This window comes from Octopus bimaculoides, chromosome 22 (genome assembly GCF_046866305.1).
Source record: "Octopus bimaculoides isolate indiv1 chromosome 22, ASM4686630v1, whole genome shotgun sequence".
Taxonomy (NCBI): Eukaryota; Metazoa; Mollusca; class Cephalopoda; order Octopoda; family Octopodidae; genus Octopus; species Octopus bimaculoides.
This window is the reverse complement of record NC_142949.1, coordinates 35,981,634-35,997,620: the sequence shown is the minus strand read 5'-3', so window position 1 is coordinate 35,997,620 and position 15,987 is coordinate 35,981,634. Positions and strand designations below refer to the sequence as shown.

The 15,987-nt window shown below is 35.6% G+C and overlaps 1 protein-coding gene across 3 annotated transcripts; it reads right to left on the bottom strand.

Annotated features, from left to right (window-relative positions):
• Window positions 1–122: 122 nt before the first annotated feature.
• On the bottom strand, window positions 123–15,987 carry LOC106867725 (caspase-8). Of its 3 annotated transcripts, none has more exons than XM_089339603.1 (13): window positions 15,848–15,987; window positions 13,024–13,330; window positions 11,917–12,131; window positions 10,797–10,859; window positions 9,860–9,904; window positions 9,334–9,378; window positions 8,813–8,866; window positions 7,705–7,755; window positions 7,155–7,226; window positions 4,966–5,292; window positions 3,324–3,471; window positions 2,321–2,467; window positions 123–1,622 (listed from the first exon to the last, which is right to left on the bottom strand). In XM_089339603.1, the coding sequence occupies exons 2-12, from the start codon at window positions 13,323–13,325 to the stop codon at window positions 2,329–2,331; spliced, it is 1,461 nt and encodes a 486-aa protein (XP_089195729.1). In that variant the 5' UTR covers window positions 13,326–13,330; window positions 15,848–15,987; the 3' UTR covers window positions 123–1,622; window positions 2,321–2,328. The 3 variants fall into 3 exon arrangements, with proteins under 3 accessions (XP_089195729.1, XP_089195728.1, XP_089195730.1); XM_089339602.1 differs by having other exon boundaries at window positions 15,793–15,911; XM_089339604.1 differs by having other exon boundaries at window positions 15,778–15,886.

The following is a 15,987-nucleotide window of genomic DNA, read 5'->3' as shown; positions in this document are numbered from 1 at the left end:
CGCCTATATATATATATATATATACACACATATATATACAGATTTTTATCTTTCACTTGTTTCAGTCATTGGACTGCGACCATGAGTGTGTTACTATCGAACAAGCAACTCCATAGACACCATAGTTTTTGAAAGCTTTATTTCTAGAAACAATATAATGCTATTTGATCCAATTTAAATACATAATCAAGTATTTAGTAGTCACACTTTGTACAGGTTTCAACGATTTAAAATGTATAGGCATCATACCAAAAGAATAGTGTCCACGTGGGTAAGACAGTATAATGGGGTGTCTATTTACTTCTGAAGAACTCGACAAAATACATGGATAAAATCAACTGAAACATCTGAAGGCTGTACCATATCTTCCAGCATACAAGTCAACACTGTATATATTGTAAATATTCAGATATCACCACCATCTTTCCAAATGCTGCTGCATTTCAAATGAAATGTCTTTCTCCAAATTTATCTTGGAGTATAAGTTGACCAAACATTTGTTTTTTTAGGGTTTTTTTTTTTCTTTTTTTTCAATTCTAGGCACAAGGCACAAAATTTTGGGGGAAAGGGTCAGTCGATTAACCCTAACCCCAGTACGCAACTGGTACTTAATTTATCGATCCCGAAAGGCTGAAAGGCAAAGTCGATCTCAGCGGAATTTGAACTCAGAACGTAGCGGCAGATGAAATACCACTAAGCATTTCGCCCAGTGTGCTAACGTTTCTGCCAGTTCGCCGCCTTGGTTTTATGGCAGTAAATTTGGATCTTGTTCAAAACGGGGGCACCAGTTTTCATTAATGTTTTATGTAGTGTTTTGGGTACCGAAAGACTTTCAAACTTCGTATACTTATCTATTTTGTGTTATAGAACAGAAAAAAATTTTGGTATTCGAATTTATTTCATGTAAAAAATTGTCTTATTTCGATAATTTCAACCAATCACTGACAAGTATTCAGCTGTTTACACTTACTCTTAAGCGGTGTAAAGCGTATTTAATCTCCATTTATAATTTCGTTAACATCTGCCTGAACTGTATGTGTACAACATTTGCTTTTTTCATTTTCTTTCACGCGTATTTATTTCGTTAACATTTGCCTGAACTGCATGAAAGGTTAGGGTTAGGGTTAGAGAATCGTTTGTTTACATAGTCAGCACTTAATAACATCCGGCTGAATGGACGTCAGTCATTGGTTGAAATTACAGAAATACGACAACTTTCACATGAAATAACTTGCGATGTACGTTTTTTTGTTAAGAAGACTAAGAGAAAAAGATGTTTTATATGACACATTCTACCAGTGTCCCAAGTTTCAAAGTGTTTCGTTAAGAAAATACTGGTGCCCCCGTTTTGAACAAGATCCGTAAAGGATCTATTCTGGTCCGAAAATTTCAACTTCTATGTTGGGAAATATGGTAATTGCAGTCTGCTGATTAAATCAAGTCAAAAGATTAAAGAAAAAAATTTAAATAATCTAGAATTGTGCTTCTAGATAGTTCCTTCATCATTGATGTTTTATGAATATTAATTTCATTAATATATCATATATCATTGAATATATTTTAGTGTTTATGTTGTATGTATACTTTAATACATCACGAAAAAATTGTTATATCATGTATTTCTGAAATGAAAAGAAAAACCAATATAATTGAAAGTAAAATAAGGCTAAATATGTTTGTTTGGGGCAAAGAAAAGTGACATACTGTTGCATTATACATACATGTTATCTCATATCAGTTTATGCATTTATCACAGCACATACATTCTACATCAGATTTAACACACACACACACTCTCTGAGTGGTTGGCGTTAGGAAGGGCATCCAGCTGTAGAAACTCTGCCAGATCAGATTGGAGCCTGGTGTAGCCATCTGGTTCGCCAGTCCTCAGTCAAATTGTCCGACCCATGCTAGCATGGAAAGCGGACAAATGCGTTTCTTTCAATATTTATTTTTGCTAGCAATAGCCAGTTCTTTTGGTCAAACTAACGTATCTCCAGCTGCTTCAGATGCCAAGATATGAAAAATTGTCAAAGTGTAGTACAACAGTTTAGCATTCTTCACAAATACAAAACCAACACACATAACTCAGAAATGTACAAACACACACATACACACAAACCATCGTCCTTGTTTAACGTCCGTTTTCCGTGCTGGCATGGGTTGGACAGTCTGACAAGCCAGGGAGCTGTCCAGACCGCCAATTGCATGCATAAAATACAATTGTACTTGATGCGTGTACACAAACACACACACACAGGAATACACATATTATGAAGAGGAGGAGGACAAAAAGAGAGAAAGAAAGGACGATACATACCAATCGTATTACTGATGGCTGGTGAAGGAATCTGAACTAATGAATCGTAAAGATTTCCGAAGCTGATGGTTGTGGGTCGGCAGTTGTTTATCTTTACCTTCAGCTGACACACAGTTTATAACGTTTGTAATCATTTCTAGAAGATCCCTGAAAATGCAAAGATGCACATCATCATTATCATCATCATCATCATTCTTTTATTCTTTCACTGTGGCCATGCTGGAGCACTGTCTTTAGTCGAGCAAATCGACCCCAGCACTTATTTTTTGTAAGCCTAGTACTTATTCTGTCAGTCGCTTTAGCCGAATTGCTAAGTTACGGGGACATGAACACACTAACATTGGTTGTCAAGCAATATTGCGGGGACGGACACAGAAACACACACATATATATACGATGGGCTTCTTTCAGTTTCTGTCTACCAAATCCACTCACAAGGCTTTGGTCAGCCCGAGAGTATAGTAGAAGACACTTGCCCAAAGTGCCATGCAGTGGGACTGAACCCGGAACCATGTGGTTGGTAAGCAAGCTACTTACCACACAGCCACTCCTACATTGTCGAAATATATTGCAATGAATTTCATATTTCAAAATGTTGGCTGATATTTGTTTGCAGGTCTTAAACTGAAGAACACTCTTCTCTCTTAGCAACACCCAACATTTCTCTCTAATCTTCTTTCTCTTTGTGGGAGAACACAGTTAACCCTTTAGCCTTCAGATTACTCTGACAAATGTAAGGCCTGTTTAATTACATTGTTTTAAATTAATTGTACAGCATCTTGTAACTCTGAGATTTTAATGATGTTCCTGATTATTTTTAGAATGACTTTGTAGGGTAGGTGTGAGAGGTCAGAGCTGGTTGGTTTGAGCATAAAACAGGAAGACAATTTTGGCCTGATGTGGCCGGTTTAAACACTAAAGGGTTAAGTAATTGAACCCCAGAAAAATAAGAACGTTTTTTTTTTCATATTTGCATCAACTGGGAATAAATTACAATACTTACTTTTCCTTTGCATAAGTTTCAAATTCATTAGTAATGTGTTTGATAAATCTGCATCCTTCCTCTGGACATCGAAATGAAAAATAACCAGGAATGGTAGACATGAAGATAGAAACATCTGCTTTTACCACAGGATTTCCATAATATATGCCTAAAAGGAGAAAACAAAGCAAATGGATTGGTTGTTGTTGTCTATCCCAGATCCATCGGATCTTTCAGCAAAGAAATTACATCATAGTTGTCATCTTCATTGTTTAGCATCCATTTTCCATGCTGGCATGGGTTAGACAGTTTGACTGGAACTGGTAAGCTGGAGAGCTTCAGTCCGGTTTGGCTTGATTTCTATGGCTGGATACCCTTCCTAATACCAACCTTCCAGGAATGTAGCGGATCCCTTTTAAGCGTCACCTGCACAGGTGCCTCTTACATGTCACTGGCACAGGTGCCTTTTACACGTCACTAACATGATAATCTTTTATGTGTTACTGGCACTGGCCATGACAACAATTCCATTTGGCTTCATGAATCGACTCAAGCAGAGCAGATTGCCAAAGATCTGGAACCATGTGGTTGGGAAACCAGCTTCTTACCACATGGCCTGTGGAGTGTTTTTTAACCTTTCAGGAAATAAAAGAGCAGCAAATGATGAAAATGTATCTCATTTTCTTCCATTTCACTTTTCATGTAAAAACAGTAGAAATAAACCATCCATACAGTAATCTTAGAGAAAGTTGTGTTGGAATATCACCATTTAGAAAATATACATATATAGATTCTTTTACTCTTTTACTTGTTTCAGTCATTTGACTGTGTCCATGCTGGAGCACCGCCTTTAGTCGAGCAAATCGACCCCAGGACTTATTCTTTGGATGCCTAGTACTTATTCTATCGGTCTCTTTTGCCGAACCGCTAAGTTACAGGGATGTAAGCACACCAGCATCAGTTGTCAAGCGATGTTGGGGGGACAAACACAGACACACACACACACACATATATATATATATATATATATATATATATATATATACGACAGGCTTCTTTCAGTCCCACTGCATGGCACCTTAAGCAAATGTCTTCTACTATAGCCTTAGGTCAACCAAAGCCTTGTGAGCTGGCAGAAACGTTAGCACGGTGGGCGAAACGCTTAGCAGTATTTCGTCTACCGTTACATTCTGAGTTCAAATTCCACCAAGGTTGACTTTGCCTTTCATCCTTTCGGGGTGGATAAATTTAGTACCAGTTACGCACTAGGGTCGATGTAATCAACTTAATCCCTTTCTCTATCCTTGTTTGTCCTGTCTATGTTTAGCCCCCTGGGGGGCAACAAAGAAATAAGAAACTGAAAGAAATTCGTGTGTGTGTGTGTGTGTGTATTTTTGCGTCTGTGTGTATTTGTGTACCCCCTCCCCACCACTGCTTGACAACTGATGTTGGTGTGTTTGCATCCCTGTGGCTTAGTGGTTCAGCAAAAGGGACTGATGGAATAAGTACTAGGCTTACGGGGAATAAGTCCTGGGGTTGATTCATTCAACTAAAGGCGATGCTCCAGCATAGCCACAGTCAAATGACTGAAACAAATAAAAGAATATACTTCTTCCTCAGACATATTATCATGGAAAGATCAAAGAATTCAAACATTACTTACAGTCATTCACAGCATCAAAAGAACAATCTTTCTGATCATTTTTGTTTTGACATGCTTGGATGAAAAATAACTTCGGCTTATCTTGAAGAGACGGGCATTTGTCTGTATTAAAGAGTTCTACCAACTCAATAATCCCCACAGGTATACTGTCGCTTCCATATACTTCACCTTTTGCTCCATGTGATAGGATGAAGCAGGTAAAACAATCATACTGCGTGTGGTCTTCATCACTATATTTTTTTAAACATGCTTTCATTTCATCGCTACTTAAATTTTGATGTATTTTTACAGTGAATTGAAATTTTTCAAATAAATCCTGAAGTTTCTCTGTAATATAATATTAAATAATTGTTTAAAAATCAAAGAAAAAGACATTTAAAAATAGTATGATTATAATAATATGATTTATAATATTTCTTAATTAATTATAGAAATGATACTAATAATTACATAGCAATTGTATATTATAGTTTCAAGACTTCAATATTCAGATTACTCTGTCAAAAATGTAAGTACTGGAGTCAGTTCCTTCGACTAAAGCAGATTGTTCAAGGTGGTGCCCCAGCTTGGCTGCAGTCTAATGACTGGAACAAGTAAAAGATAAGAGATGAACGTTTCCTTTCCTATAATAGACTGGTATAGTCTCAGGTTTATCTCATCTGTTTATTAACAAAACAGAAATTCATTGCATCGGCTTACTACAGGTAACTCTTAGAAGAAAAAATATTTAGAAGAATAAAAATTTGAAAATTAATGACTTGTAGGGACACCAGATTTAATTATATACTACAAAGTATATTAAACACTTTCATCATCATTATCGTTTAACATCCGCTTTCCATGCTAGCATGGGTCAGGGAAGCCAGAAGGCTGCACCAGGTTCCAATCTGATCTGGCAGTTTCTACAGCCGGATGCCCTTCCTAATGCCAACCACTCCGAGAATGTAGTGGGTGCTTTTACGTGCCACTGGCACGAGGGCCAGTCACACGATACTGGCAACGGCCGCGCTCAAAAAGGTGTTTTTTACGTGCCACCTGCACAGGAGCCAGTCCAGTGGCACTGGCAACGACCTCGCTCGAATGATTTTCTAACGTGCCAGAAGGCAACGCTGGTAACGATTATGCTCAAATGGTGCTATTTACGGGCCACTAGCACAGAAGCCAGACAGCTGCTCTGGCAATGAACACGCTCGACAGTGCTGTTAGTGCTCCACTGGCGCGGTGCCAAATGTATCCTACTGTGTTAGCAGTGCTATTATCACAAGTAATACTAAAGAAGGAAGAACTCCTAAAATATGCATATACACCCATTACCTATTTTTCCATTGTGACGGTGCATGGCTTAGTGGTTATGGCATTCGACTCATGATTGTAAGGTCGTGAGTTCAATTCCCGGTGACATGTTGTGTCCTTAAACAACATACTTTATTTCACGTTGCTCCAGTTTACTCAGCTGGCAAAAACGAGTAGTACCTGTATTTCAAAGGTCCAGTCTTGTCACATTCTGTGTCATGTTGAATCTCCCTGAGAACTACATTAAGGGTACACATGTCTGTGGAATGCTCAGCCACTTGCACGTTAATTTCATGAGCAAGCTGTTCCATTAATTGTATCAGCTGGGACCCTCGTCCTCATAACCAACAGAGTGTTCCTTAATTTTTCCATCTTTTATCGCATTGTTGTTTACATTAGATGTATTCAGATATTAAACATCATAACAAATCGGTGCTGGCTATAATTTATTATAGAAAATCTATGGCGATAACCTTAACATAGGCATAGGAGTGGCTGTGTGGTAAGTAGCTTGCTTACCATCCACATGGTTCAGGGTTCAGTCCCACTGCGTGGCACCTTGGGCAAGTGTCTTCTACAATAGCCTCAAGCCAACCAAAGCCTTGTGAGTGGATTTGGCAGGCAGAAACTGAAAGAAGCCCGTCGTATATATGTATATATATATGTGTGTGTGTATATGTTTGTGTGTCTGTGTTTGTCCCCCACACCATCACTTGACAACCGATGTTGGTGTGTATATGTTTGTGTGTAACTTAGCGGTTCGGCAAAAGAGGCCGATAGAAAAAGTACTTGGTTTACAAAGAATAAGTCCTGGGGTCGATTTGCTCAAATGACTGAAACAAGTAAAAGAGTAAAGAGTATATGAAATTTGAAAAGGTCTCTGAAGACCAACTTACTTTGATCTACCTGAGCCCCTTGTCTCAGTGACCCACTTCTAAATTCAATGTTGTTTATTATGACACAATACCCTATGAAAATAAAGTTAAAAAAAGGCAAGTGAAATGAGTTTAATTCATTAGATTTCAAATAACAAATAAATATAAGGAGTGAATTTAAGTGAGTTTATGATATGGGGATACTGAACACATTCATTAGAACTTTATTTAATTTCTTTTCATTGTAAGTTCTTTCAAGATTGAGATGACTGTCAATGAACTTCATAGACTCTCTCAAACGAGTGAGGGAGATGTAACGAAGCAAATGCCCAATCTGGATATCCGCATGTCAATGAGTTGAGATAGAAGTGACTAAAGGTTAAGCGGAATTTTGTGCAACAATGCTAAAGACATCTGAGGATGGTGATGTGCAACTGGGTACAATGTTAGACATGCAACTCAAACTGAAAGCAACCAAAGACCAGGTAGTCGTGTGACGTCAAAGAAATATCAAAACAGATACATACATATATATAAAAAAAAAACTGAGAGAAAACGAAATAGAACTGACCTCTTGGCAGAGATTCCATTCTATAATATTCTCTACTAATCTTTCTGCTACCTTAAAAGACAGAGAAAACAGAAAATTGTTTCATCATCATCATCAGTTAATGTCCACTTTCCATGCTGGCATGGGTGGGATGGTTTGACAGAGAAATTTTTGCAACCAGATAGCTATGCAGCTGGTGTGAAAAAGGGAGAGAATTGAAGGGAAGCTGACCACAGGTCAAGTGTCAGCAGCAGGTTAGAGGAGAAAGAAGGCAAGAAAGAGGGAGAGAGAGAGAGGGATGGAGAGAGAAAATAAGGGAAGGAATGAAGGTGGGGGAGGGAAAGGACAAAGGCCACAAATACAAGTGAGAGGGCCAGAGAGAGAAAAAAGGGTAAATTGGACAAACTAGGAATAAGAGGGTGAGAGAGAAAAGGAGAAAGAATGAAGACAAGAATAGAGTCACACAGAATATATGTATAGACTTCCTGTTAACAAAAGTTGGGTGTGTATTGTGTACCGTTACTTAATAAATGACAAAATGCATTGTAAACAGATAAAAATCATATACTTATACTGAGGGTGTATAACCAGATGAGAAACAGACAGAGAAGGTCCCTAATTCTTCAACAGGTGTCAACCAAATGGTAATACTCAGTTTTGCACCATTATATATGTACATATATAATAGGTGTAGGTGTGAGTCTGTGGCTAAGAGGTTTCCTTCTGAACCACATGGTTTGGGGTTCAGCCCCGCTGCATGGCACCTTGGGCAAATGTCTTCTACTATAGCTCGTTGACTGACCAAAGTGTTGTGAGAGAATTTAGTAGACGGAAACAGTGGAATCCAGTCATGTGTATGGAGGGGGGGCGTGTGTGTGTGTGTGTGTCTCCAAACTTGGAAATAAGTATAAGATGATGAGAGGAAGGGCATCTGGTTGTAGAAAATCTGCTTCAATAAACTTCAGCCAAACCATGCAAGCATGGAAAATTGCATGTTAAAACGATGTTGATGATGTGTGTGAATGAACATAAAGATTCATATATTATGCATGCCACATGCATTATATATTTTATTAAAATATTTTATTTAGTTTAGAAAAGTAAAAATACAAAATAAATAGATTCTTACATTCAAAAGTTGTAGAACTTTTAGATATTTGGGAAATCAGTGATGTATTTTCAGCTGCATATTAAAGGTATTCGTATTAGACAACATCATAGAGAGCAGAAAACCAAAAAAATACAGAGATAAAAAAATATAAATGCAAATTAGAAAAAGAAAAGGAAAATAAAGAAAGCTTCTAACAATGCAGAAAGTTTTACAAAAACCTTTATATTTCAGCTGCAAAGGCCCAGACTAAGAAGGAATATGAAATGACAAACTTCATGTAAATACACATTTCTTGGACTTCTTCCTTCTGAAGGTAGGCCTTTGAGCCTGGCATTATTACAAACTTGAAATACAAAATAAATAAATTCTCACAAGCAATACTCGAAAAGTGCAGTATTGGGGCTTCCCCTGCATAATGTTTGTGTGTGAGTGAATATAAAAATTTATATATTATACATTCTACATGCATTATATATTTTATTAAAATATTTTATTTAGCATAGAAAAGTAAAAACATGAAATACAAAAGAGATTCTCACATTCGGATATTGAAGCTTCTTCGGAAGGCAATTTTGTTCCTTGGCCTGCATATTAGAGATATTCTATATTAGACAACATCATAGCGATCACAATACCCAAAAATACAGAGATAGAGAAATATAAATGCAAATTAGAAAAAGAAAAAAAAAAAGAAAGAAAGCTTCTAACAATGCAGAAAGTTTTACAAAAACCTTTATATTTCAGCTGCAAAGGCCCAGACTAAGAAGGAATATGAAATGACAAACTTCATGTAAATACACATTTCTTGGACTTCTTCCTTCTGAAGGTAGGCCTTTGAGCCTGGCATTATTACAAACTTGAAATACAAAATAAATAAATTCTCACAAGCAATACTCGAAAAGTGCAGTATTGGGGCTTCCCCTGCATAATGTTTGTGTGTGAGTGAATATAAAAATTTATATATTATACATTCTACATGCATTATATATTTTATTAAAATATTTTATTAAAATATTTTATTTAGCATAGAAAAGTAAAAACATGAAATACAAAAGAGATTCTCACATTCGGATATTGAAGCTTCTTCGGAAGGCAATTTTGTTCCTTGGCCTGCATATTAGAGATATTCTATATTAGACAACATCATAGCGATCACAATACCCAAAAATACAGAGATAGAGAAATATAAATGCAAATTAGAAAAAGAAAAAAAAAAAGAAAGAAAGCTTCTAACAATGCAGAAAGTTTTACAAAAACCTTTATATTTCAGCTGCAAAGGCCCAGAAGGAAGATAAAATGACAAAATCATTGCAAATACACATTTCTTTGACTACCTCCTTTTATATTTAAGAGCAATTGTACAGCTATTAAGGGTAGTGAGTACAGCTTTAAGGGTAGTAAGTACTTACAAGGGAACTCTTTCTGTGCTGATACTATGGCAAAAGCTCCCCCAACCCACCCTTTACAGTGATTGATAAGCAAGCAGAGGAGAAGTAGGAGTGAAAGGTTCCTTAAGTCCAGTCCAACTGAAGACTTGACAACCTCTCTAATGCTTGTGCCATGTAAAAATGGTTTTTTAACCCTTTTGTTACCAACCCGGCTGAAACCGCCTCTGGCTCTGTACTACAAATGTCTTGTCTTCATAAGTTTTGAATTAAAATCTTCCACCAAACCTTAGTCACAATTTATGTTCCTAACACTTACTTAATGATAACTAAGTTATTTTACTAAATTCTTTGTTATATTTAAAATTAATTGAAAGAAATACAGAACATCTTAAAAGAAATACAGTAATGAAAAGGTGAAACTAATATTTACATGCTGTTATCTATAGCTTTATTTGATCCAAGTTAAACTATTCCAAAACAAAAAAAAAAAAAGAAAGGAAAAAAGAAAAAAGAAAAAAAAAAGAATTATTTCACGTTCTCTCAGAATTTCTAAATTCTTCTTTCCAATAACTGAAACAAATGGAAGATAGATAAAGTATAAAACAATTCCTCACCTCCTTTCACATGACTTTCTGGAATGGGCAGCCTTCTCTGTTCAACTGGATAATGACAGTAGTCTACATAAAAGGAAAACGATTTTAAAGTAACATTTATTGATTGACGAGATTCTGTGTAACAAAAACACCCGATTCTTGTATTTTATAGTCTCCTCTTTTATTTTAACATCACATAACGTTGTTAGAATCTGGTTTTTATATTTTCTTTATTTAATGTTTATTTTTCATGCTAGCATGGATTGGAGAGTTTGACAGGAACTAGCAAGGCCAGGGGTCACACCAGGCCTCATTGTCTCATTTGCCATATATACATATACATATATCATCATCATCATCGTTTAACGTCCGCTTTCCATGCTAGCATGGGTTGGACGATTTGACTGAGGACTGGTGAAACTGGATGGCAACACCAGGCTCCAGTCTGATTTGGCAGAGTTTCTACAGCTGGATGCCCTTCCTAACGCCAACCACTCATATATATGTGTGTGTGTGTATGTATATATATGTATATACATATATACATACATATATATACATATATACATACATATATATACATATATATATATATATATATATATATATATATATATATATATATATATATATATACATATATATATATATATATATATATACATACACAGAAATATGGAAGTGAAACTGCTAAAACATGTCATTGTTGTTTAGTGCTGGGTCAGCTCAGATCAAACAGATTGTAATTCTGCTTGCATTCCACCTGTGATCATTCCATTAATTTATATATCCATAACTATATCAGTCAAAATATCATGTTTTTTTTTAAGTTGGTAGGGTGTAGTTTTTAGTGATATTTGGCTGCTATTTCTAGTAGATCAAGCCACCACATTGAGCACCCACACCCACACATAGACAAGCACACACATAAAAAACACATTTTCTCTCTCTCTCTATCTCTCTCTCTCTCTCTCTCTCTCTCTCTCTCTCTCTCTCTCTTTCTCATTCAAAGATGTTAGAGAGAAGTGATTTATTAGGAAAACATGTCTGTTTCAAACAACAAACAGCGAAAGCTGATTAAATCGAATAAATATAATTTGAAATGAGAAATAGGAAGAAAGAGAAGAGGATAATTGCTTACCTCTTAATTTACTTGCTAAATCTTTTCTGCTAATTGAAGACAAATTAGTCACAAGACTGGCATAAGACTTTTCATTTATAACATCACCTTCCAACAAGAGAGTAAAGATAGACAAAGCATCAACATTATTTTCTTTTATATGATTCCGGTAAAAGAACCTCAGTTTTTTAACATCCTCTGATCTCAGATCCAATGCCAAATCAAAGAGTAATGATCTGAAATTTATAAAACAATAAGCCTGTTATTTTCTTTGCTTATAATATTAGGTTGTTTCACATGAAATGTCACATTCTTATTTATTCGTTATTTCAGTCATTTAAAAACTCAGTTATGCATTTAATCTTGACTCTTTTTCTTTCTCAACAATATTGGTATACAAAATTCGTACCCTCAGGCCTTATGAAAATGATAACAACAAAACTATACTGAGTGATTTTCTTGTATGAGTACAAACTGGGTCACTCTGCCGCAGAAGCACTACGGAATATCAAGTGGGCCTTTGGTAATGGTTTTGTTGACATCAGAACTGTTCAGAGATGGTTCCAAAGCTCTCGTTCAGATGATAGCCTTGAAAATAAACCAAGGAGTAGGCCAAAATCAGTTATTTGGCATGATGGATTAAATGCTTTGATTGAACAAAATCCAGGAACAAAGGTTCAAAAACTTTCATCAGAACTCCAAACATCTCGCACAACTGTTTTTGGACACTTGTAAAAAATTGGAAAAGTCAAGAAAATGGATAGATTTGTTCCACATCAACTGAACGAGATTAAAAAAAAAGATGTCTCAAAGTATGCTCATTATTGCTTTCTTGACTGGAAAAAAACCATTTTTGCATCAAAACATTACTTGTGATGAGAAATGGATACTCTTTGACAACAGCAGGAGAACAGGACAGTGATTAGATGCAGGAGAGTCACCTAAACACTACCTAAAGATATTTAAAGATATTGCTGGTAGTGAGGCAGTTTATGAGTCGCTTAATTAATAGATGAGCCATTAACATTCTGAGTGTTAATCTAAACATGCTTTTCTTCAATTCATTTCTTATTTCACTTTTTTTTTTTAATTTTAACAGAAAATAAAGAGAAAAGAAAAAAAACTTACCTAAATGGATTTAATTCATTTGGTTCAAAATCATCAATTTTAGATGAACCAGAATTCAATTTTTTCAATAAATCAATCCTATGAATTTTCTTCAGACATTTTGATAAAAAATTGTAGTCATTTGAAGTGATAATATGGTAGTTTGAAAGTATATCAATTATATTTAAGGCATTACACTTTTCTATTTCTCCTGCTGGTAGGATATCATGGCACAGGAACCTCAAATTATTCACATCCTTCTCTCGAAGGTTTTCAGCTATCTTGACTAAAGTAACATTTAGATTGTGGTCAACCTCCATCATGGTATCTGGTAAAGAGAAACAGAAATAAGAATATATAGGAGTGGCTGTGTGGTAAGTAGCTTGCTTACCAACCACATGGTTCCGGGTTCAGTCCCACTGCGTGGCACCTTGGGCAAGTGTCTTCTACTATAGCCTCGGGCCAACCAAAGCCTTGTGAGTGGATTTGGTAGACGGAAACTGAAAGAAGCCCGTCGTATATATGTATATATATATATGTATGTGTGTGTGTTTGTGTGTCTGTGTTTGTCCCCCTAGCATTGCTTGACAACCGATGCTGGTGTGTTTACGTCCCCCGTCACTTAGCGGTTCAGCAAAAGAGACTGATAGAATAAGTACGAGGCTTACAAAGAATAAGCCCCGGGGTCGATTTGCTCAACTAAAGGCGGTGCTCCAGCATGGCCGCAGTCAAATGACTGAAACAAGTAAAAGAGTAAAGAGTATATATATATATATATACATATATACATAAAACAGCTAATAATGAAGCACAGATATGGTTGAGTGGTTATGAAGATCATTTCACAAGCGTGTGGTTAACTATGCAGGGCCTTGGCAAGTGTCTTCTACTATACCCCAGGCCAACCAAAGCCTTGTGAGTGGGTTTCGTAGACAGAAACTAAAATAAACTCCTCATATATATACATGATATATGACCTACGTTGGACCCCTTATTCACATAATCACCGAACCTGGAGCTCAACTGTAGTCTATCCCTAGCACTTACTCAGCATTACCTGAAACCTCTGGGTCTAATTGACACCATTTTCGCTCATAACATATATATATATATATATATATATACATATATATATATAAACCTATATATATATATATATATAGGTTTATATATATATATATATATATATATATATATATATAGGTTTGACACATAAAAGCACCCACTACACTCTCTGAGTGGTTGGCGTTAGGAAGGGCATCCAGCTGTAGAAACTCTGCCAAATTAGATTGGAGCCTGGTGTTGCCATCCGGTTTCACCAGTCCTCAGTCAAATCGTCCAACCCATGCTAGCATGGAAAGCGGACGTTAAACGATGATGATGATGATGATATATATATAAACCTATATGTATATGTATATATATATATATATATATATATATATATATATATATATATATATATATATATATATATAAACCTATATGTATATGTATATATATATATATATATATATACATGAGTCATCCATGGAGGTAAGCTCTTTATTATGGATGCAAAAGCATTGGTCACTCTGACCTGAAATATACTTAACTGCATATAAATAAATGTGTGTGTATATATATATATATATATATATATATATATATATATATATATACACATAGAAATGTATGTAATATATGTATACATGTATATATATATGTAAAATATGTGTAAACACACATATTTTAATGTTAAAAGTAGGGATAGACCGGTTTATGGGATTACCTTAGGTTTCTCGTCCATAAACAGTTGGTAATTTTTCAGATTAACACCCCCACGATTTTCACTAGGGTGTTAGGGCTCTAGGGTTTTAGGGTCAGGGTTAGGGTTTTAGGGTTAGGGTTACGGTTAAGGACGGAATTCCCTAACCCAAACCGTAACCGTAACCCTGACCCTAAAACCCTAACCCTAACACCCTAGTGAAGATCGTGCGGGTGTTAATCTGAAAAATTACCAAACAGCTTAGTTTTATGGCTTATCGTCAGATCCCAACAACCTGTTGGGCCATATATATATAATAACATTACGTTTATCAATAACGGGGCTAATGCAGTTTCGCATTTCCCCCCTCTCCCAATTAAAATTTTTGACTTTGTTCACTTTAAAGAGATCGTAGCGAATTAACGAACATATACAAATCGAAATTAAATACAGACAACAACATTAAAGTGAAAAGAATTTGCGTTTCACTTGTGTTTGCCTTAAATAATCGTAAATAATAATTGAATGTAAATTAAATGAGAAACAAGCAATGTTTAATAATTAATGTTATAAAGTTTAAAAATTCACCTCCTCCCCCAATTTTAAATTTTGAACTTTTTCATCCATTTATTTATGTATCTGTCTATTTATTTATCCCTGTCTGTTTATTCATAAAATATATTTGTCAACTAAATGTGGTGATCCTATTAGAAGGTGTTACTGTTGTTTTTAGCTCCAGGAAGACATTCATATCCGTCTCTTTATACAAGCTTATTGAATTAAAAATTTTGAAAACGTACTTTCTTGCATATTCGGGATCTCCGGCACTGGGGAAAAAATTTCGAAAAAGTTCTAAATTTTTAAGGGAGTGGGGGATTAAAAAAATTTTTTCGTAATCTCCGACGTCTAAAACGTAGAAACGTGAAAAACTTTGCATTTTTCAAGGGAAGTTGCGAAACTACATTAGCCCCATCAACAAAATATTTTATAGAAATAAAACGCAAGCAGTGAGTAAAGAAAGAACTAACTTCCTTATCCTTTACCTGTATAAGGCATCCTTCCATCTGAAATTCAATTCGGGAATAAAGTTAGACTTACTTTTTTTCCGGCATTAAAAGTTTTCGTCGTATCTGAGCGATCTCGCCCTTGAAAGTTATCTCCCTTCAAAAAATCTAACAAATTCACTTCCTGGTCCGACGTTGCAGTGGGTCGTACTGCTAGAAACAGCAGCTACATCA

Coding starts and splice junctions, on each gene's coding strand:
- LOC106867725 (XM_089339602.1), bottom strand. Junction 10,860..11,916: donor TTTAGCAAGTAAATTAAGAG/GTAAGCAATTAT, acceptor CCTTTTATGTAG/ACTACTGTCATTATCCAGTT. Junction 8,867..9,333: donor AGAAGCTTCAATATCCGAAT/GTGAGAATCTCT, acceptor TTTAATATGCAG/CTGAAAATACATCACTGATT.